The sequence below is a fragment of the Phascolarctos cinereus genome, unplaced genomic scaffold, assembly GCF_003287225.1.
Source record: "Phascolarctos cinereus isolate Bilbo 61053 unplaced genomic scaffold, phaCin_HiC Scaffold_9;HRSCAF=440, whole genome shotgun sequence".
In the NCBI taxonomy this organism is placed as follows: Eukaryota; Metazoa; Chordata; class Mammalia; order Diprotodontia; family Phascolarctidae; genus Phascolarctos; species Phascolarctos cinereus.
Window position 1 is genome coordinate 244,343,594 of NW_027556402.1, and position 22,278 is coordinate 244,365,871.

The window sequence follows — 22,278 nt, forward strand, 5'->3', positions numbered from 1 at the left end:
GCTCTGCTTCACTTAAATCCAGGTCACACACAAGTCAAGACATTATTCATGATGCAGTGGGTCCTATTCCAAAGTGAAGGATGGACAGGTAGAACTTACTAGTTGTGAACATGTTTCTTCACCCTTCAGACATCAATTTATTTATCTGTAAAATGGGGATAAAGTACTAACTTACCTCATGGGTTTTTATGAGAAAGTTACTTTGTAAGCCTTCAAGTGTGTGCTATGTTATCTAATATAAATAACTCCTGGCCCCACTTTCCCCTGGCATCTCAGATGATGGGCATTCGGTCCCAGTCCCACCAAACCCCTACCTAGAGTGAGTTAGGAACCCCACGTGTCATTACTTCATTACCTGCTAGAAACTGTGAGCAGATCTCTTAAATCCTTTTGGTCTAATTTTGGTATCTTCAGAGCTTTGTCCCACCCTTTGAAATAGCCTCCCCCTTGGGGATCTTCTGGAACAGCTCTTTCTTTTGCCTTATATACTGCAGGCATGTGATGGCATTGTGTTTCCTTCAGCTGTTTCTAATTAACCCACTCAGGCTGTCTCTGAGTGAATGATTCACCATGACTTAGAAACCTGATTTTTTTTAAGGAGCCAGATTATTTTACAACACAACCAATAATGTTCAACAAAGTGAACCCACCATGTATCATAAATACAAAGCACAGATTTCTATTAGGGGGAAGAAGTGAGAAAAAAAAAGTCTACAATAAAATTTGCCCATTTAAATAACAGTATCGATAGTTTGAGATGTCAGTATTTCAGGTGGGGAATTGGACTTTACTAGCTGGGTCCATTTTCAGCTCCCCATCCCTTAAATCGGATGGACCCAGCTAATAAAGGTTAGAGCTGGGAGTAGCCGTGGAGATCACCTACACCAGGGGTTCCTTTTGGCTTAGTTTTAGTTCAGAGATCTTACCCTGGCATCCATGAGCCTAGATTTCCGGGGTCCATGAACTTGGAAGGGAAAAAAATGCATCCTCATTTTCATTAAACTCTCACATTAATTTCCTTCAGTTATTTAAAACTGTTATTCTGAGAAGGGCTCCATAAGCTTTGCCAGACCGCTAAAGGGCCCATGACAAAAAAGGTCAAGAATCACTCATCTAGCCTTGCCCCCTCAGGTTACAGCTGAGGAAACTTGAGATCCAGAAAGATTAAGGCATACACTCAGTCATCTCACAGGTAGCAAGCCCCAGGGCCAGATTCAAACCTAGGTCCCCTAACTCCAGATTCAGAGCTCTCTTCAGAACACCATGCTGCCTTCCCATTTGTACTTGAGATCATGTATTTAGTACTTAATTTAAAGCCTTTTCCCCAAACAGATTTGCAAACTGGGTGTGTAAAAATCCCACACTGGACTGTGTTGCCTGGCAGCACGTGTCCCCAAGTGGTCGCACATGCCACGCATTGTAATGTTCTCAGTGCTGGGGCCAGCTGGCTGGACATGTCCTGCCACATGGGCTGGGGCCCTCATTCCTCAACAAAAACAGCAGCCAGCACCAGGGTTAACAGAAAATGACAAACCAGGCATGGACGAGAGAGGCGCCAGCAGAGCAGCGGGATGTCCTTTGATTTGCTTCTGTTATTTGCATGTCTTTCTTGTGATGTCTGTGAAGTGTTCAGAATGAGAAAAGTTTTTTAAAAGACCTGCTGACTCCTCCTGGAAAATGTGAAAAAACCCTCCTGTTTAGAGACCCATTATGTCCAGCGGTCCTGCATTTTCTGTATCTTTTTCTTCATTTTTATTAATGCAAACATTTGCATGAAGACGGAATCTTTGTCTCCTCAAAGAGTTCATCTGCTCCTCCTGCTGCTGACTGGCCCTGCCATGCAAGAGCACAACAGAACCTTTGTTATGCTCTCAGCAAAGCTGTTTATGAACGGTGGCTTACTGAGGACTGCTTCCTGTGCTGTACGCTTCTACTTGTCTAAAAAAGAAAATAGTCCTTCCAAATGAAAGAATTTGGACTTTCTGTTATTCCAGTGCCGGACTTTGAAATGACAAGTAGCTCCCAAACTTGCTCAGAACTGGTAAATGCATCTAATGCATTTTCCCTCTTCACCTTGAACATAATAAGGCTCTTACTAACAATGGAAAGAATAAGTCCGATTGGAATGTGGAGAGGGGATAGTCTAAAGGCAGTAGAGTGGTTGGGAAGAGGACTCCAGAGACTTTGCACCAGAAGCCCACACTCTAGCATTGTGTTTCTCGGGTGACTTCTAATTTGCACCTGAGGGGTGGCAGTCATAAAATTGAACAACCTGCCATTTGTAAGCAAGCACTGGCATCAGATGCAGCTTAAGGAGAAACTTGTCATCGTGACATTCCTAAAAGGGAAGACCCATAAATTGTGTCTGTCTGGTAGAATGAATTCTAAAAATATATTTTATAGTTTCCCTTAGGCTATTAGTTTAGATGCATGTATGTAAATGAGGTGTTGGCTGTGGGTGGAATGAGTCTTCAACATGCTTATCTCTTTATGCCTCTGTTTTTAAGAAAATTAACATCGTCTGTTATGTTTATAGTTTTCCTAATATTGAATCAGCTCTGCATTCGGGTTATAAATCCAAAGTTACTGAATGATTTACAAGTGAATTCTATCAAACAGAGAACAATTAATTCCAACATGAATGGCTGTGCTTCCAGTCATTAACTCTGAGCAGCTAATGCCAACTGAAGGAATTCATTCAATCATGGTGACTTTCCATTATAAATTCATGTTACTTTTTTTTTCAATTGGCAGTCCTTTTATTTTTCCTTCATTGAATCTCAGACCCACTCCCTTTAGCAGCTGTTGCAAGCCTTCTCTTCTTTCCTCAAGCTCTCAATGACATTCCTTCCTCCCTTATGAGGTGTCTTTCCCATCCCTTATGAAATCTCTCCTTCCTCTTCTCCATGCATTAAAAGCCCTCTATATATCATCTTCACCCTTCCTTTCCCGCTTTCCTTCAGAGCCTTGAAAAAAAAATGACCCCTCTCCATGCTGAGGCCAACTTCTCTACTTCTGCCCTCAACTCTATCCCCTCTGATCTCCAAGTTTCCTCAATGTCATTTTTTCTTTCATCTTCTGTCTTTTCCTATGTGGAGCCATTGGTTACAGCAAATGGAGAAGTTTTGAATACTGTAAGTTTGCTTCCCTTGGCAACATGTTTTCCAGGGATATACACATTGATAATGAAATAGACACATGCATCTCCAGAGCTAGCTCAGTGTTTGGTAGGCTTTGAAGGAAAGTGTTGGAGAGAAGAGGTATTAGAGTGACTATCAAACTGAAGATCTACAGAGCCATTGTGTTGACCTCACTGTTGTATGCCTGTGAAACCTGGACAGTCTACCAGCGCCATGTTAGGAAACAGAATCGCTTCCATTTGAATTGTCTCAGGACGATTCTGAAGATCACTTGGCAGAATAAGATACCAGTCGCCGAGGTATTTCTTGAGCTAAACTGCCAAGCATTCACTTTATTGCAGAAAGCGCAACTCCCATGGGCTGGCCACGTTATTCAAACGCTTGTCCAAAAGACTATTTTGTGGAGAACTCACATAAGGCAAGCGCTCACATGATGCACTCTCAAGTTCTCTCTGATTGATTATGTGACATGGGAGACACTGGCACAGAACTGCCCAGCATGGCGTGCCCTCATCAAAGAAGGTGCTGTGCTGTATAAGCAAAGCAGAATTGAAGTAGCTCAAAAGAAGCATGAGATGTGCACATTTAGAGAATCCACCCCATATGTTCATATGGCCCATTTGTGCCGACCTACAGTAGAGCCTTCTGACCTCCTTTTGGTCTGATCAGCCATAGTCAGACATGCTGTAGACTGTAACACAGTGACGTCATTTTTGTCCTTTTTGAGAACAAAGGACAACAACCAAATGTCTATACCATTAAAAAACACCTTTCACTTGACTTTCCTATCCCCACTTCAGTACCAAATTTCCAGAATGATAAATACTTTCTGTATCTAACCCCTTTTAGTCTGATTCTACTCAATGGAAATTACTCTCCCCAAGGTCACCAGATGGATTTTACAAGTGAATTCTGTTGAACAGTCAAAGAACAATAAATTACAATATTACATAAATTGTTTGCAAAGACAGGGAAAGAGATTCTACCAACTTTCATGAGATAAATATGGTTCTGGTACCTAAAAACAGAGAAACTGCTCTCCTAAAGTGATGGATTTAAAAGTGAATTCTGTCAGATATTCAAAGAACAATTCTAACATTACATAAATTATTTGCAAAAAAAAAAAAGGGGAAGAAGGAATCATTCCAGACTTCTCTGAGACAAATATAATTCTGATATCTAAACCAGAGAGAGATAACATAGAGAAAGATAGACAAATACCTCTAATGAATGTCATTGCAAAAATATTCAATAAAATTTTACCAAAGAAGCTACAACAACACATCACGAGGATTATACAATATCAACTAGGTTGGAGTTGTGCCAGAAATATGGGGATGGTTCCTTATGAGGAAAACTATGAATGTAATAGACCATAAACATCACATGATTATATCTAGAGATGCAAAAAAGTTTTTGACAAAATACAACATCCTTTTGCATTAAAAAGTTAAAAATCATAGGAATAAATGTACCACTCCTTAAGATGCTAAGTAGTATCTATCTAAAAGCAATAACTATCATTATATGTAATGGAGAAATGCTAGAGACCTTTCCATTATGATCAAGGTTAAAACAAGGATGTCCATTGTCACCAATAATATTTGACTTACTACTAGAAATGCTAGCTATAGGAATAAGACAAGAAAAAGTAAATAAGAAGCTTAGACAAAGAGATGATAAAAATACTGCTTTTTACAGATGGTATGATAGTGTAATTAGAGAAGTCTAGAGATTCAACTGAAAATTAATTAGAACAATAACTTCAACCAGACAGCAGGATATAAAATAAGTCCACAGAAATAATCAACCTTTCTGTATATTGTGACACAAAGCTCTACAGGAAGAGGTAGAGAAATTCCTTTCAAAATAATTACAAAATAGGGGCAGCTAGGTGACGCATTGGATAGAGCGCTGGCCTTGGAGTCAGGAGCACCTGAGTTCAAATCTGGTCTCAGACACGTGACAGTTTTTAATTTTTTTGGCTAGGCAACGGGGTTAAGTGACTTGCCCAGGGCCACACAGCTAGTAAGTGTTATGTGTCTGAGGCTGGATTTGAACTCAGGTCCTCCTGAATCCAGGGCCGGTCTTCTGTCCACTGTGCCACTAGCTGTCCCCACATGATACTTACTAGCTGTGTGACCCTGGGCAAGTCACTTAACCCCAACTGCCTCACCAAAAAAAAGCAAAAAAATCCCAAACTATAAAATGTATAAAATGTTTGGGAGTCCACCTACCAAAATATGGGAATTATATGAATACAACTACAAACCACTCTTTACAGAAATAAAGACGCCTAAATAGTCGGTCCTTATTCACCTTGATCTTTTTTTTCCATGACGAACCTCTTCTTCTGGGTTCTCTTTTGTCTCTTGGCTTCTCTGCTGTTGTTATCTCCTGTGTCTCATCCTACCTGTATGACTGTTCCTTGTCAGTCTCCCTTGTTGGATTGTTATCCGGATCTGGGACACAGTCTTGTGCCCCCTCAGGTTTTTTCCCTTGTCCCTGTTCTTTCTCTACACTTTCTCTCGACAATCTCCCCTGCTTTTGTGGGCTCAACTATCTCTGTGCAGAAGATGCCGTCCCCACATTGTCAATTGCCTGGGCACATTCTTCTCTGGATCATCTTCCTGGATGTGTGCTTTGAAAGCTCAGCATGTCCCACACATTTACCTCTGCCCCTCTCCACATTCCCCTGTTTTTCAGCCACTGAGGCTCATAATTGCAACTCATAGCTGACATTTCCCTCTCTCTCACCCTTGTTGTCTACCACGTTTGGTCTATTCTACCTCCGTGGCATCTCCAGTATTTATCCCCTTTGCTCCACACGTATGGATACTGTGCCTGTTCAGGTTCTCATGATTACTCATCTGGACTATTATAAAAGTCTTGTCATTATTCTCCCAGCCTTCAGTCACCCCCTTTCCAATCTGTTGTCCACTGGCTGCTAAAATAATCTTCCTGCCACAGGGTGACTATGTTACTTTTACAGTACAGCTATGGATCATAGGTCAAAACGTCACAGCTCATGAACCTAAAGGGACCTCAGAGGTCATTGAAGCCAGTTTCATTTTACAGATGAGGAAACTGAGGCCCAGAGAGATTAAGTGAGTTTTCCAAATAAACACAGGTAGTATCAGAGGGGGAATCTCAGCCAAGGTTTTGTGCCTCCACAGCCAGTATTCTTTCAAGCCTATCCTAGAAACCTGTGATCCCCTTGACACAGGTATTTCCTCCAGTGACGCCCATAGCAAAACATCCACGTCTGTCTATTGATGGCGACTGTTGTTTGTGTGTGCCCTCCGCAGATGTGCCACGGAGGGTACACCAACACGTTGAGGCGTTCTTTTGCTTCTGACCTCGGGAGGGGATCAAGCAAACAAGCATCTATTAAACACCTACTATTTGCCAGGCATTGGCAATATCTCATTTGATCCTCACAACAACCCTGGGAAGTAGGTGCTATTATGATCCTTATTTTACTGATGAGGACACTGAGGCAAACTGAGGTTCATTGACTTGTCCAAGGTCACACAGCTAGTTAGTGTCTTCCTGACTCCAGACCCAGCTCTGTCCACTGTGCTGCTTAGCTGCCCTATCCTGCTCCCGCGTCTTCAGTGGCTTCCTGTTCCCTTCAGAATAAACTAGACACTGATTAACCTGGCATTTAAGGCCCTCCTCTGTCTGGCAGCTCTGCCTTCCCTACCTTACTTGGAACTTTCCCCCTTTACTTACTTAATAATCCATCGAAATTGGACTGCTAGCTAGCTCTTCCTCCAATTCCCTCTTCATCTTCTCTGTATTGCTGTAGGTTCCCCCCTGTGTCTAGTATGTGTTCATTCCTCATCTCCACCTTGTAGAACCTTTGTCTTCCTCCCAGGCAGATGTCTGCTTCTATAGAAGCCTTTTCCAATTCTCCTATTTGTTGGTGTTCTTTCCCTTCTATTGACTTATCCATGTACATTTCGTATGTCTCAGTTGAATAGAAGCTTCTTGCCATTCACGCCTCAACATGTTGGTGTACCCTCCGTGGCACATCTGCAGAGGGCACACACAAACAACAGTCGCCATCAATAGACAGACGTGGATGTTTTGCTATGGGCGTCACTGGAGGAAATACCTGTGTCAAGGGGATCACAGGTTTCTAGGATAGGCTTGAAAGAATACTGGCTGTGGAGGCATAAAACCTTGGCTGAGATTCCCCCTCTGATACTACCTGTGTTTATTTGGAAAACTCACTTAACCTCTCTGGGCCTCAGTTTCCTCATCTGTAAAATGAAACTGGCTTCAGTGACCTCTGAGGTCCCTTTAGGTTCATGAGCTGTGACGTTTTGACCTATGATCCATAGCTGTACTGTAAAAGCACAAGGCTTTACACATATCAGGCTCTTAATAAATGTTTGTTAAATTGCATTGAATTTGTCTTTACCTCATTTCCTAAGATGTTTCTGCTTCAGGATTGTGATTTAGACTTGATACACTCCCTGTTTTCCTACAACATTCTTCTTTATATTTCCTAGAGAACATTGTTGTGAATATTAAAACAAGAGAATTATTTTATAATCAATCTTGTTCTCCACGTAACTATTTTTACATCTAGATCTTATCAAGCTTATGGCTCCTTTGGCTTTGAAATCATATTTCTGAGCAATTGTGTAGGTCATGCTGTTTAAGTAGCATTTTGGAGTTTTCAGATGCTGGCATAGTACCTTTTGTTATGGTCAGATAGTCCAGTGTTTTAAATTTGTGCCACTGTGAAATCCCCCTTTAAGAAAAGAGGTCTTAATACTGCAGGATTCTAACCTATGTCAAAAAATCCAGGTTGGAAATACTTAAGTGATGGGTCTTCCATCACTGTGTCAACCTTTAAGCAAATACTTAAAGCCAAGATTATCTGGGAAACAGAATGAAGGAGAGAAATTTTATTATGTGGCCAGAGTTGTAACAAGGAATTTTTGCACTTTGGGTGAAAGGTTAGAAAAGTGCTTTTAGTTGGGAAGGGGGAGAAGGAAGACATAGACACTGTAGTGGGAATAAAAGTGAAGAAAGGCTAGAAAAGTGCTTTTAGTTGGGAAGGGGGAAAAGGAAGACATAGACACTGTAGTGGGAATAAAAGTGAAGAGTTCATCATTGTGGGTTTTGCTAGCTTCCAGTACAGTAAAATCGAATGCAACAGACATGTGGTATCCACTCTTAGGAAAGTAATGTGATAGATATTGGGGATATAGAGAGAAAATAAAAAGTCCTAGCCTTCAGGGAACTTACATTCTACCGAACTGGATACAACCTGAAAACAGACCAATGTATATACATGATTACTTGAGAAGGAAGATAGAACCTGGGGGGATCAGGAAAGACTGGCTTCCCTTCAGCTGCCAAGGGAGGGCCTAGGGAAGGTCAAGTCCAGGCTGGTTTGGCTGGGTGGACGAGAAGCTGTGACGCAGTGGGCCACACTAGAGAAAGGGACCTTGTCAAGTACCCTTGTAGAGGTGCATTAACCACTTCCTGCTTATTAGTTAGCAAACCACTGCTAAGTATTAGCTTAGTGATGCTATTGGACTTTCATAGTCTAAACAATTTGTAGCTCTTTATTCATAGCAGGGTCAGGTTTCTTCTATTAGCACAGAGAATGTTTTCCTAAACTATGGAGTTCTCAGAGGCTAGGAACCATCTCAAATAGACAAGAAAACCATTTTCCTGTAAGTTTGAAGTCTAATGTGCATGCTCAGAGAGCCAACACAGCATGTAGTGAAGTTAGCCCTCTGAACTTGGTCTCTGACACTCATTAGTCACTTAAGACTCCTCAGTTTCCTTATCTGTAAAATGGAAAAAAATAGTTCTTGCACTACCTCCCTCACAAAGTTGTTGGAGAAAAGTACACCATAAACAAAAATTGCTGCATATGTTAATGCTTTGAGGCTCTGCCATTTCATTGGTTTGGGTAATCTCACTGAAGCAGATGGAAACCCATCTGTAACTTGGGAGATGGTTTTCAAGAGCGGCCAAAGATATGTCACTCTGGATGGTGATGAGCTCACTGGTCCTTGGACAGCAGATACAATCTGTCACTGGGATGATACCCTAGTGGGACTTGCCAAAGCTTGTACTTACCTGGCATGCGCTTTGAGCACCCCAGGTCACCTTCATGCCACAACAAGGTATTTGATGTAGCAGGTTAGTGGGGGAAAGTGCAGTATAAATGTGTTATTCTATTAATAGCACTGTCATTTTGTTTTCATAGCACGCATACAATACACATATCTACTCACACACACATACACAAACATGGCAGCATGAAGTAGTGGAATGAGAATTGAGAGCAGCATTGTTTCCTGAACCAGAGAGGTGATAATCCTCCTCTACCCTGCCCTGGTCACACAGCGTCTGCAGCTTTGTGTTCAGTTCCAGCCACTCAGTTTAAGAAGGACAGTGTTGACCTAGAGAATGTCCAGGGGAGGGCAGTCAGGATGGCCAAGGCCCTAAGGTGATGCCATGAATATCAGTGAAGGAATTTTCAGTGTTTGTCTAGAAAAGAGAAGACATGATGGGGACACAGTCACTGTCTTCAAGTATTTGAAGTGCTGTCCTGTGAAAGAAGGATCAGGCTTGTTCTGCTTGTCCCCATAGGACAGAACTGGAAACAGTGGGGTAAAGCTGCAAGGAAACAAATTCTGGTTTGCTATAAAGAACAAATGCTCTTAATAGCACAGCTCAAGTGCTGATTCTGCTGCCTCAGTGGATCATGGTTTCCCCCTCACTAGAGGTCTGCAAGCAAAACCCTGCTGACATTTGTTGGGTGCTTTGTAAAAAGGAGTTTTGTTTTGGACTCGGTTGAATTAGACAGCTTCTGATGTCCTCCCAGCTCGGAGTTTCTAGAGTTCTCATCACTGGTCTTGGAGTCAGAGTACCTGGAGCAGATTCAGCCTCTGCCTCACTCCATCTGTGTGACCTTACTTAAGCAAATGGTTTTTAGTTCTCTGGCCATCAATTTTCTTATTTGTAAAATCATAGGGTTGATTTGATGAGGGGTTCATAATCTTTTTTTTTATCAGGGACCCTTTTGGCAGGCTGGTGCAGCCTATGAACACCTTCTCAAAATACTGTTGTTTTTTTTAAAAAAATTTATAATTTAAGGAAATACTAAAATTAAGTTAGAGGTTAGTAAAAAAAATATATAATTTTTTCCCATCCAATTTCATGAATATTTTGAAACCTGTCCATGGAGACAGGATAAGACTCTCAAGACCAGATGATCTCTAAAGCATCTTCTGATTCTGAATCTGTGAACCTGAGTTGTACTCTTTGTAAGGTAAAAGTAAAGGTGTTGTGAAAAGAACTCTGGTGTTAGAGACTGAGGACCTGGACCTGGATCTGTGCTCAACTGCTTACCTGAGGACATTGAGCAAGTCACATAGACTTCTCTGGGCCCTAGTTTCCTCATGTGTAAAATGAGGGACTTGGACTTTAGGGTGCCTGCCAGCTCCAAATCCATGAAGCTAAGACTGTATTAATTAGGAAGATGAAGATGTGGTATATTCAGGGCTGTTCTGAGAAAGTTTGTACCCTGAAGAAAAACATTCCTAAAGGCCTCCCTACCTCCTTATCTTTCCTTCATTGCAAAACAAACATGTCTTTTGGTGGTACTTAGGCATCTGAAGAGAGAAAAAAGGACTATTTTGGACTTTATCCAGAGGCTGAATGAAAAAAGAAAAGAGTATACCTATTTCTCATTTTTGCATGGCACTTTCATATCTCACCAACAAATAAAAAAAATGCAGAAATATTAGACATGTATCTTACAGGACCCATTACAATAAGATTATAGTAAATGGATACTAAAGTAACTATAAAAATCAGAGACTAAATAATTTAATCCTAAGGAATGGATTTGTCAAAGAACAAATCATAGAAATAATAATTTCATTAAAGATAATAACAGTAAGACAACCTACCAGAATTTTGAGGATGCAGCCAAAATAGTCCAATGGGGAAATTATATCTCTAAGCACTTTCATTAATAAAAGAAAGTGTAGATCAACAAATTTGGCATGCAACTAAAAAAAAAACCAAGAAAATCAACAAATTCAAAGCCACCAATAAAATACTGAAATAGAAATCCTGAAAATCAAAGAAGAGATTGACAAAATTGAAAGCAAAAGTCATTGAATTAATAAATAAAACTAGGAGCTTTTTAAAAAATGAAATAAACCATCAATTAACTTAATTTTTTTAAAAAGAAGAAAATAAAATTACAAATATTAGAAATATCAAAGGTGAATTCATAACCAATGAAGAAATAAAAAAAATTATTAGGAATTATTTCACCTGATTATATACCAATAAAGCTGATAATCTAAATGAAATGGATGAATGTTTACAAAAATAAGGAAAAAAAAGGTCGGATTTAGGAGTTAATTTGCATGGAGATAATAATTGAGCCCATTACAGTTGATAAGATCACCAGAAGAGTTAAGAGTCTTGGTGTGTGTCCACTCAGACTTTGTTGGTGAGAGAAAGAGGAAAATCCAGTAAAGGAGACTGAGAAGGAACAGTCAAATAGGTAGGAGGAAGAGGGGAGGGGGCTGGAGAAAGGGAAAAAAGGAGGGAGAGAGAGAGAGAGACAGAGAGAGAGAGAGAAGTGTCATTGAAGTCAAAGTAGGAGAGACTATTTAGAAGATGGGTCAACAATATGAAAACTTGCTGGAGAGGTTAGGTAGGGTGAGGACTGAGAAAAAGCCATTGTATTTATCACTTAAGAGATTGAAAGGGAAGAGTTGAGACCTTTGTAGGAGTGGGGATGATCCACACATATTGCCAGGCAAGGTTGGCCTCTTAGTGGATTTGACTGAACTGACTTTGCCCCTTTTTTTCCTTATTCTTTGTTACAAGACAGTGATTCTCATCTGAGGCAACGGCCTAAAGGGTTTGCACTAAAAATTCTTTAATAGTTCCTTAAGCATTCAATAATTGGCCACTTATATTACAAATATATTTTTCCTCTGTGACAACAAGCATGTGGGTATTTGAAGCAATGTAGGTTTGCTTTCATAGCCATTTGAAACCTTCACGGTCATTGCACACTGTTTTGGTGTTCGTGTAGCAATTACAACAAACGCCTGTCGCTTTTAAGTACAATGTATTTTTGCAGTTTTTCAACCATCATCAAATTGTTTTTCTAAACTGCCGCAAGGGTTTGGCATTAAAGCTGGACTGATTTTCCAGCAATGATCAGATACACGTGCATACCCCTACTTGTGTTTTGTACTTGGAGCCAGAGTGTTCTCTCATTCCCCTCATCAGTTGTGTAAGTGAATATCATATAATTCTTTTTTTGGGGGGGGGGTGTTGAGGCAATCGAGGTTAAGTGACTTGCCCAGTGTCACACAGCTAGTAAGTATCAAGTGTCTGAGGTAGTATTTGAACTCAGGTCCTCCTGACTCCAAGGCAGAGCTCTATCCACTGCATCACCTAGCTGCCCCTTGTGTAAGTGAATAAACAAGATGTTAGCAGGGTAAAACATCAGACTGCTTGATAACTATCATTACTCATCATGTGTCTTAAAACCACCTTGGGCCATTACAGATGTCCTGCAGAAATAAACTATATCTGGCTTCTCATTGAGTATTACGACTGTTTTCCAATTTAAATTTGTCCTCTGCTTACTGATGTTATTATTCTGTCTGATGAATTTTACAATAGAATTTCTTTGATAGAAGATCCCATGTGCCATTGGCAGAAGAGAAGTTAATTTGAAGATAATTTTTTTCCTTATAAAGATTAGTTTATATATGATCATTGTTAAAAACAAAGCAATTTATTAAATTGAACTTTAAGTATATTTATCATGTAATACAGGGGCAGCTAGGTGGTGCAGTGGATAGAGTTCCAGGCTCGGAGTCAGGAAGACCCATGTTCCTGAGTTCAAATCTGGCCTCAGACACTTACTAGCTGTCTGACCCTGGGCAAGGCACTTCACCCTGTTTGCCTCCGTTTCTTCAGCTGTAAAATGAGCTGGAGAAGGAAATGGCAAACTACTCCAGTATCTTTGCCAGGAAAACCCTAAATGGGGTCATGAAGAGTCAGATATGACTGAAACAACTGAATGATAACAGTCATTTAATACAACATTTTGTCATTAGCTAGTAGAAAAACAAAATTTATACTGGAACTAGCTATTCATTGTGGTTGATTAATCTGGTGGCTAAAAATAAAAAATAAATTCCATCTTTTAGCAAGAGAGCTTATGACATTCACTTGCCATGTGAGCGAGCGTTTTCACTTTATTCTTGTTTTAAATCAAAGTACAGGCGTAAACTTAATCCAGAACCACATTTAAGACTGTGTATGTCTGGAGTTGAGCCAAATGCTGTAAACCTTTGTTCAAATAAAAATGTCCAACATCAAAATTAGGTTACCATGTGATTGTTATATTATTTTTAAGAATCTTTCAAGTTATAATTTATTTAATGAAATATTTATATTCAACAAAATTTATAAATTAAAGAATTTTTATGAAGTTTTGCAGATAATAGTAAGCATATGAGGTCTTGCTGTATTACTTCTCTCACTTTTAATACAATGTCCCTCATAAAATACTAATGATTATTTTATAATTAGAATTTTAATTTAATATTTAGCTTTCATAATTATAGATAGAATATAATTTATGTTTTCTAATTATATAATATAAATTTAATTTGAACTCTTTTGGGCAAAAGTTATCATTGCAATTATTATAACCATTTATTTAATAAAGCTAAAAGAATATTATGAGCAGTATGTTAAATTACGTTTTTTCCTTGTCAAAGGGGAGGAGAATAAATATTTATTGAGCCCTTAGTATGTGCCAGGCACTATGCTTAGCACTGTATAGATATTATTTCAGTTGAACAATCCTGGAAAGTAGGTGCTATTATGATCCCCATTTTACAGTTGAGAAAACGGAGGCAGACAGAAGTTAAATGACTTGTCCAGGGTCACACAGCTAGTAAATGCCTGAGGTCTGATTTGAATTCACATCTTCCTGACTCCAGGCCCAGCACTATCCACTGGGCCACCTAGGTGACTCCTAACCCTAAAGGGGTATGTAGAACAAAAAAAAAAAAAATTGGAAACAGCTGTTACGAGGGAAGACTCCCTTCATAGGAGAAGTGGGAAGTATATATTCAGAAACAAAGGTGATATAAAAACAAAGTTATCCGTAAACAGTTTTAAAAAGAGAGATTATTGTTAACCTTGGAGAGAGTAGTTTGAGTTGAAAGACAAGCTCAGAAGCCAAACTGCAAAGGACTGTTGAGAAATGGAGGTAACATTAATGAATGACCCTTTTTAGGAGTTTTACTGTGGATTGAATATAACATTATAGATTGAGAAGATGACTGAGTCAAGTGAAATTGTTTTTAGAATGAGGGAGGCTTCAGAATACTTGGTGGTCGTGGGTAAGAAGCCAGTGGATAAGGAAAAATTGAGGCTGAAAGAAAGAGGGGATGATTAAGGAGGGAAGCTTCTAGTAGAGATGAGTCAGGAGAGAGCCAGACGTAGAGATTGACCTTGGCAAAGAAACAGTCACCATCTTGCACCAGCACCTGGAGCAAAGGGGACAATGGGGAATGATAGGACTTGGAAGCACAGAATAGGGGAAAGGGTGTGTGAGATGTATGCTTCTCAGTGGAGAAGCAAAGTCTTTGGCCAAGGTGGTGGGGAGAGGAGGTGGTGTAAGAAGTTTGAGGAGAAGAGGCAGCTAGATGGCACAGTGGATAGAGCACCAGCCCTGGAGTCAGGAGGACCTGAGTTCAAATCCAGCCTCAGATACTTGACACTTACTAGCTGTGTGACCCTGTGTGACCAAGTCACTTCATCCCAATTGCCTTGTTAAAAAAAAAAAAAGAAGTTTGAGGAAAGGAGAAAGTTTGTCAGTCTGTCAGTGACAAAGAAAAGGACTGCCCTGGATCAGTCAAGTCTGGTTGAGATAAGATAAGTTTCCAGGTCAGCCGGGTTGTGTGACTTTCTCCTGGAGTATTCAATAGCAGGGAAGTGGGAACAGAGAAGGTAGATGATGAAGATAATCCAACCCTAGGATTGTACAAGACTTGACTGGCGGCAGGACAAGGGGATGATGAATTCAAGGTTAATTATGTTTGACTTGTCAGCTGTCCTCTCAAGACTTTGAAGAGAGGGAAGGAGAGATAGACTAGAAAAACAAGGGGGAAGAGGGGTCGGCGTTCATTGTGAAGAAGATTTGGAAGCCCAGGGCGGGTCCCCAAGGGACCAATGTACTAGTGTGGTCCCCTACCTACTCATTTAAGTCTCTGCTGATTTAACAAGGAGGATTAATGAAATGTTATCCAATGGGCTTCGGAGGCAGACAGGAAGATGGAAGGATAGAAGGTCGCAGGCTGTAGAATTTCAGAGTTCAGGATAACAGCAGTGAATGTTTTTATAGGTGATGATCAGATCAAGTGTATTGCCATCAATGTGTGTGTGACCAAGATGGAGACTGAGGGCATTTAGGAGGTTGATGCACTGGGCAATATTAGAGGGCATATTGAAGTACCCAGGAATAAAGGCAGAGTTGGTGTGGAGAGACGGACTGAACCAAGTACTCGATGTTTTAGAAAAGGAGAGAATGACCTGGAGACCAGTAGATAACTACAAGAAATTGGACCCCAGGAGAAAGGTGTATGTTTTAAATCCCAAAGGAAGATACGATAGCACCCAAGGATGAATTTATAAATGGGAGGGAGGGTGACCAGGGATGTAGTGTTTTCTGGGGAAAGCCATGTTTCCATCCGTATAAGAAGACAGAAACTGAAATGAAGAGACCTAAAATAGAGGGGAATTTATAAACGGTAGCATGGGGGTTTCAGGGGACAGGATGGAATAAGAGGGCAAAGGAAGATATGGGGTGAAAAGGAGTAGGGGCTGAGGAGTATAGAAATAAGAATATGAGGAGAGGGAGGAGGAGAATTTCCTAGATGTTTACTTTGAATTACAGAGATGATGGAGCAAATTATAAGATCATTTTACAGGTAAGGAAAATGTTAGAGTTTGAGGCACGGCCAAAAATATGCCATTCAGCTTTTGGTGTCCAAGAACTCATAAGCAAACGTCCCTCCTCACTTCCCCACTATCTGGGTGCACTGAGGCTCAGTGTGTGATGATTTCAGACCCTGTTGGAGAATCCCTCTGTTCCTGCTGCCTTCTCTGACCCAAGTACCTGAAAACCAAGGCCTAAGATAGATGAAAATCCTATTTGATAACATTTTGTAAATCCTCCTTCTTAAATCAGTAGGTAGGAGGCTATACTAATATATTGGCTCCTTGGAGACCTACCCTGGACTTCCAAGGCCTTACTGGAGCTATTTGGGTGTCACCATGGTAATGGCTACATCTGCTCCTCCGACCTGTGGGCCAAGTATTAGGCAATGCTAATATGAGTGTTGTTGTGTTAACTTTCATCCACATCAAGGACATTCTAAAGCACTAATTCATACTCAAACATACCTGCAGTGTTATGTACTTACGACCTGTGTGATCTTGGGCAAATCAGCTTCTTTGGATTTTAGTTTCCTCATCTTTAAAGTGAGGAGATTGGAGTAGATGATCTCTAAGGCCCTTTCAAGTCTAAATCCTATGATCCTTTGATCCCACTTCTGAGTGTTATTAGTTTTATCATCCTCATGATCATACAGGCATAGCCATGACATAAAGAGATTAAGTGATTGGTGTGAGGTGAATCGACAAAACTACAAAGTTTCCTACCTGTGGTCCCTGTTAAGTTGCCGGGCTGACAGTGTATCTGAGGGTGTGTCCCTGGGCACGGCCACATGAGAAAAATGCTGGAAGCGTCTGACCGGGTTTACTGACGTGCCCAGTTACTCAGGACCTAAATGCTGCTCCCAGACCAGAGGGCAGCTCCCCCAAGCCGAGACTGCTCTGGGGCTCACTGTGCACTGTGCACATCCCCGTTGGTGCCAAGTAGAACATTTAACCCTTGCTGGCTAGTGGAGAGTGAAGGCAGAGCAGGAAAAGACACTATCTCTGACAGTTACTGCCTTTTTAAGAGGGCAACTAAGGTGCCCAGATATCTTCTCCCTCAGGGGATGCAGGTGTGCAGTTATTTTTCTTTAATCATTCACATAAATTAAAACCTATTCCTTTGCATTAAAAAAAAATACAGCTCCACCCTACATGTTTTATTGCCAGGCAATGGCTTTGAACGTCTGCTTCATTGAAGGGTGATAAACGAGAGGATTTTCCAGGTTAGGGTGGTGCTCTTAACCACAGCGGGAACGTGAGGCTGATAAGGGGTACAGGTGGAGAAAACCACTGGTGAACAATATGAGAGAGCTCCAGCAGTGACCTTGGCTTCCTTACTGCCCGCAGCTGGAGCCCCAAGAAGGGGAAGATTGAGCAGCATGGGGCCCTGCTTCCACTGTGTATCCCAGGAGTGGGTGGGGTGCACATGGCTCTTTACAAAGGACTTTGAAATGTGGGGACAAGTCGTAACTTCGCATATCCTCACAGGCAGGTGCCTGTGCATTTATATGGACAGGGTAGGCCAGTACTCTTCAGTCCCTGAATTAACCTTGGCCTTCTCTGACTTTGGAGTTTGCTTTTAGGCAAATACCTGAACCCATGCAAGATGACAGAGGGCATCCCCAAAGTCTCAGTACAGTTCTCGGCTGTTAAAACTTAAATCGAGGTAAGATCACAGGATTCTCAATTTAGAGCTGGCGTGGAGGGCCCTCTGAGGCGATAGAGCCTGACTTTCTCATTATACAGATGAGGATGCCAGGGGTGTCCCGAGGAGGTGAAGTGAGGACCAAAGTCATCCTAGAAGGGGGGGGGAGCCAGGACTCAAGGCCAAGGCTCTTTCCACCCCATCACATTGCCTTTTCTCATCCAGGGTGACAAGAGCATTTGCTTTTTACAGCTCTAAAAGCATTTCCCAGAGTGGTCTTTCACAGTGAACTACACTGGACAAAAGGATAATAAGGTCTCATCTCAATGACGTCTCTCAAATACCCCCCTTCCCCCCATCACCACTCTGATGCAGGCCTTTGTCACAGAATGCCTGCTCTGTTGCAAGAGCTGCTGATGGGTCTGCCTGCCTCTCGCCACTCCAGTCCATCCTCCATTCAGCTACCAAAGTGATTTCCCTACAAGCCAGGTCTGACCGCCTCATTCCCCTACTCAATAAATTCCAGTGGCTGCCTATTGCCTCCAGGAGCAACTACAAAAGCCTTTGTTTGGAATTCAAAGTCCTTGATAACCTAGCCACCTCCTCCCACCTTTCCAGTCTTCTTGTGCTTTACTCTCTATCACATACGCTGGTGTCCTGTGACTCTGGCCTCCTGGCTGTTCTTTAAACTACCAGCTTCATCTCGTAGCCCTAGGCATTTTCTGTGACGGTCCCCCAGGCCTGGAATGCTCTCCCTCCTTACCTCTGCCTTCTGGCTTCCCTGACTTCCTTTCAGTCCCAATTTACATCCCACCTTCCACTGGAAGCCTTTCCCAATCCCTCCTAATTCTGGTGCCTTCTCTCTTAATTACTTCCTTTTTTTCCTGTATATAATTTATTTGTGCATATTTGTTTGCTTGTTATCTTCCCCATTAGACTGTAAACTCCTTGAGGGCAGAGACTGCCTTAACCTGTTTTTGTATCCCCAACACTCAGCCCAGGGCTAGACACATAGTAGGTGCTTAATAAATATTTATTAACTGTCTGACTAGAAGGAATTTCAGATGATATCTAGTCCAAGGTCTTCATTTTACAGATGAGGAGACTGAGAACCTGCAGCCACACAAGTAGTAAATGGCAGAAACAGGATTTGAATATTGGTCGTACAACTCAAGAACAGGTACCGTGTATATACTGCCACATAGCCTCCTTTCTACTCTATCATTGGCTTCTGACTTCAGGGAAAAGGTCAGCAACGGGTGACTGAGTCTCCGTGGCCCAAAGCAGACCACAAAGTTTTGGAGCATAAAGGGACTTTTTTCTTATCGATGACTTTTTGGAGGCATTGGCTCAATAAAGGAGTCTCTGGTTCAGAGGATATGGATATTTTCGTCACTTTATTTGCCTGATGCCAAATTGCTTTCCAAAGTGGTCGTACATTTCACAGCTCCACCCAGAAGGTGCCCGTCTTTTCACGCCCTCTGCAGCACTGACTGTTGACATTTCTTGTCATTTGTCTTCAGGGTTGTTTTGATTTGTATTTTTCTGTTCTGATTTGGAGCATTTTTTCATATGGTCAGGAATACTTTGCAGTTCTTTTGAGAGTGGTTTATTTATGTCCTATGACCATTCATCTATTGGGGAATGGCTATGACTCATATATATTATTAATTGTTTATATATCTTGGATACCAAATATTTATCAGAGAAATCTGATACAAAATCCCCCCCCCCCAACTCTACCACTTCTCTTCTTATCTTAGATGCATTAATGTCTGAACAAAAGCTTTTCAGTTTCATGTAATCAAAGTTGTTTATCTTATCTTTTGTAATTGCCTCTATCTCTTGCTTGGTTAAGAATACATTTCCTAGGGGCAGTGGATAGAGCACAGCCCTAGAGAGTTCAAATTTGGCCTCAGACACATTACACTTACTAGCTGTGTTATCCTGGGCAAGTCACTTCACCCCATTGCCTAACAAACAAACAAAAAAGAGAATACATTTCCTCCTGATAGCTGTGAGAAGTATAAGATTTTTCCCTTCTAATTTTTTAATGGTATGATCTATAATATTAAAGTCACAGACCCATTTAGAATATATGTTAGTCTAAGTTTAATTTCTGCCAGATTACTTTCCCAGCAGTTTTAGGTAATTTCTGTTTTCCACTTTATCAACCACTGAGTTAATGAGTTTTATTGTGTCTGAATTTCCTTTGTCTAATCTGTTCCATTGATCTATTTCTCTAGTCTTTGATTCTTTTTTTCATTTTATTAGCTTGTTTAATCCATTTGTATTTAAAGTTATACGAGTTAGGTTTATATTTTCTTCTGTCTCTAAAATAGTTTTTTTAAGTTATGATTTTTCTTTCTTCTGCTATACAGTATTTTATTCTTTCAGTTACTTTAATCTTTTTTTTTTAAGGTAGCCCTGTTCTTGTTGGTTTTCCTCCCCTCACCTCGATCTCCTCTTCTTATTTATCACCTATTTCACTTTAGAGCTCTCCTGCTTTTATCTGGTGATGTATTTCTTCTGCCTCTTTTTTTCTCTTAGTTAGTCAAGTAGATTCCCCTTCCTCTCCCTTCAGCTAGTCCTGTTCATTAGTTTTTAAAATTTCATTTCTTGGCATCCCTTTCCAAAATGAATTTTTCTCTCTTTGTTATCCTTCTTTTCTTTCTGTTTACTCTAAACCCTTATTCCCTGATTCACGACCCTTACAGTTACTAGGCTCTCTCTTTTCTCTATATTCTTTATACAATCAAAGTTCCCAGGGGATCCATTCTAGACTCTTCCTTCTAGGTGCTTTCTGCCACTGGCTTGTAGGGCTTACCTCATGGATTGCCCTTTCCATTGGGCCTCATTCCCACAACAATGCCAGTTATTGCAGGTGTCAGAGAGGATACTGCCCCATGGTAGAGACTTTCCCCCCCACTATCTGTGCCTTCTGTATTTGATCTATGATCTATATATGATCTCTAGATGATCTATACCTTCTCTTGTTGATCTTATTTTTTCTCCTTTTGCCTGAAAACCTTTTCCCTGTATCCATGCTCTCCCACTCCTCCAGATGCCAGTTGCACTCAGGGGTTCCACTCCTCTCCCCACAGTACAAATAGACTTTTCAAGGCCTCATCCAGTGTAAGGTCTTCATCTCCTTTCACCCATAGGAGCATTCATTAGTGGAACCTCCTCCCACCTCCAAAGTAAGTCCTCTTTTATCCACCTATTTTTCAGTCTTTCCCCCTTCTTCCTTACCCACTAGTCTGAAGGCTCTTCTCTTTCTGAGACCACAGAGGTTACCTTGTCCTCATTGCTAGTCCTAGATTTGACCCTGGTACATCACACATATCTATCTATTCCCCTGCTCCCCTCACACCCTTTTATGTACCCTTTCATGTTGTTGTATAATACCACAAAAGAAGCATTGATTCACCCATAGGCTTCTGTCACCAGGTTCTGTCCATAATGCCCGCTGTCTTCCTCTTCACCATTATCTCCACTTGACTTCCACCTTCACCCCGTCTCTTTGTGTATATTTTGAAAGAAGTTTCTTAGTGGTCTTTCTGTGGTCACTCTGTTGCTTTTGCTGTCTTTGCTTGCTTCATTTATTAACTCCTGCATTTCTGTTGTTTGGGGTGTTTGAGAGGCAAATAATTTCTTCCATTCTAGTTTTCTTTCTAAAAATGTTTTAAATTCTTCTTTATTGTTGTATATCCAACTCAGATTTGTAGGATGGGGCACTCTGAGCTACATCCTGAGCTCCATTGCTCTCCAGAGCACAGTATTCCATTATGTCCTTTTTCTGGTGGTTATGGAACAGTCTTGAGTTATGTGAATGTTCTCTCTTTTGTCTTTGAAGGTCTTTCTCCTGATGGCTTACAGAATTTGTTGTTCCTGAATTGAATTGTTAAATTTAAACATTATGTGTCTTGAAGTTTATAGCCTTGAGTTTTTTTTTTTCCTGGAGGCAATCTGAATTCTTTCAAGTGGAATTTCATTATTTATATTCAGAAGCTCTGGGCAGTTCCCTTATATTATTTCCTTCATTGCAGTGTCAGGTTTTATTTATTTATTCATTCATTCATTCAGTCCTGTCATGTTTTTCTGGGAGACCTTTGATCCTTAGGTTGTCTTTGCACATCGTGTCTTCAAGATGAGTATGTTTTGCTTGTGCAGTGAGCATATTTTTTGAGGGGGTTAGGCAGTGGGGTTAAGTGACTTGCCCAGGATCACACAGCTAGTAAGTGTTATGTATCTGAGGCTGAATTTGAACTCAGGTCCTCCTGACTCCAGGGCTGGTGCTCTATCCACTGTGCCACCTAGCTGCCCCATGTAGTGAGCATATTTTTAGAAAATGTTATTGCTTTTTGTTTCTCTTCTTCTAGATTGTTCTTAACTTCTGTGTTCTTATGGTTCCAGCCCATTGTTCTCTCCTTTGTTTCTTTGTGATGAATCTGC

General features: G+C 40.9%; 1 protein-coding gene across 2 annotated transcripts in view; it reads left to right on the plus strand.

Annotated features, from left to right (window-relative positions):
- The window catches only part of CSTPP1 (centriolar satellite-associated tubulin polyglutamylase complex regulator 1), a 184,670-nt gene that overhangs the window by 19,239 nt on the left and 143,153 nt on the right, over positions 1-22,278 (plus strand). The window contains exons 1-2 of one of the 2 annotated variants that reach the window (XM_021009717.2): positions 17,756-17,844; positions 18,920-19,003. The exons of the other annotated variant lie outside the window; for it this stretch is intronic. Coding sequence (XP_020865376.1) covers positions 18,958-19,003 — 46 coding nt within the window. The 5' untranslated portion in view covers positions 17,756-17,844; positions 18,920-18,957. Of the gene's footprint in view, positions 1-17,755; positions 17,845-18,919; positions 19,004-22,278 lie in introns of those variants that run through there. 2 annotated transcript variants of the gene reach the window in all.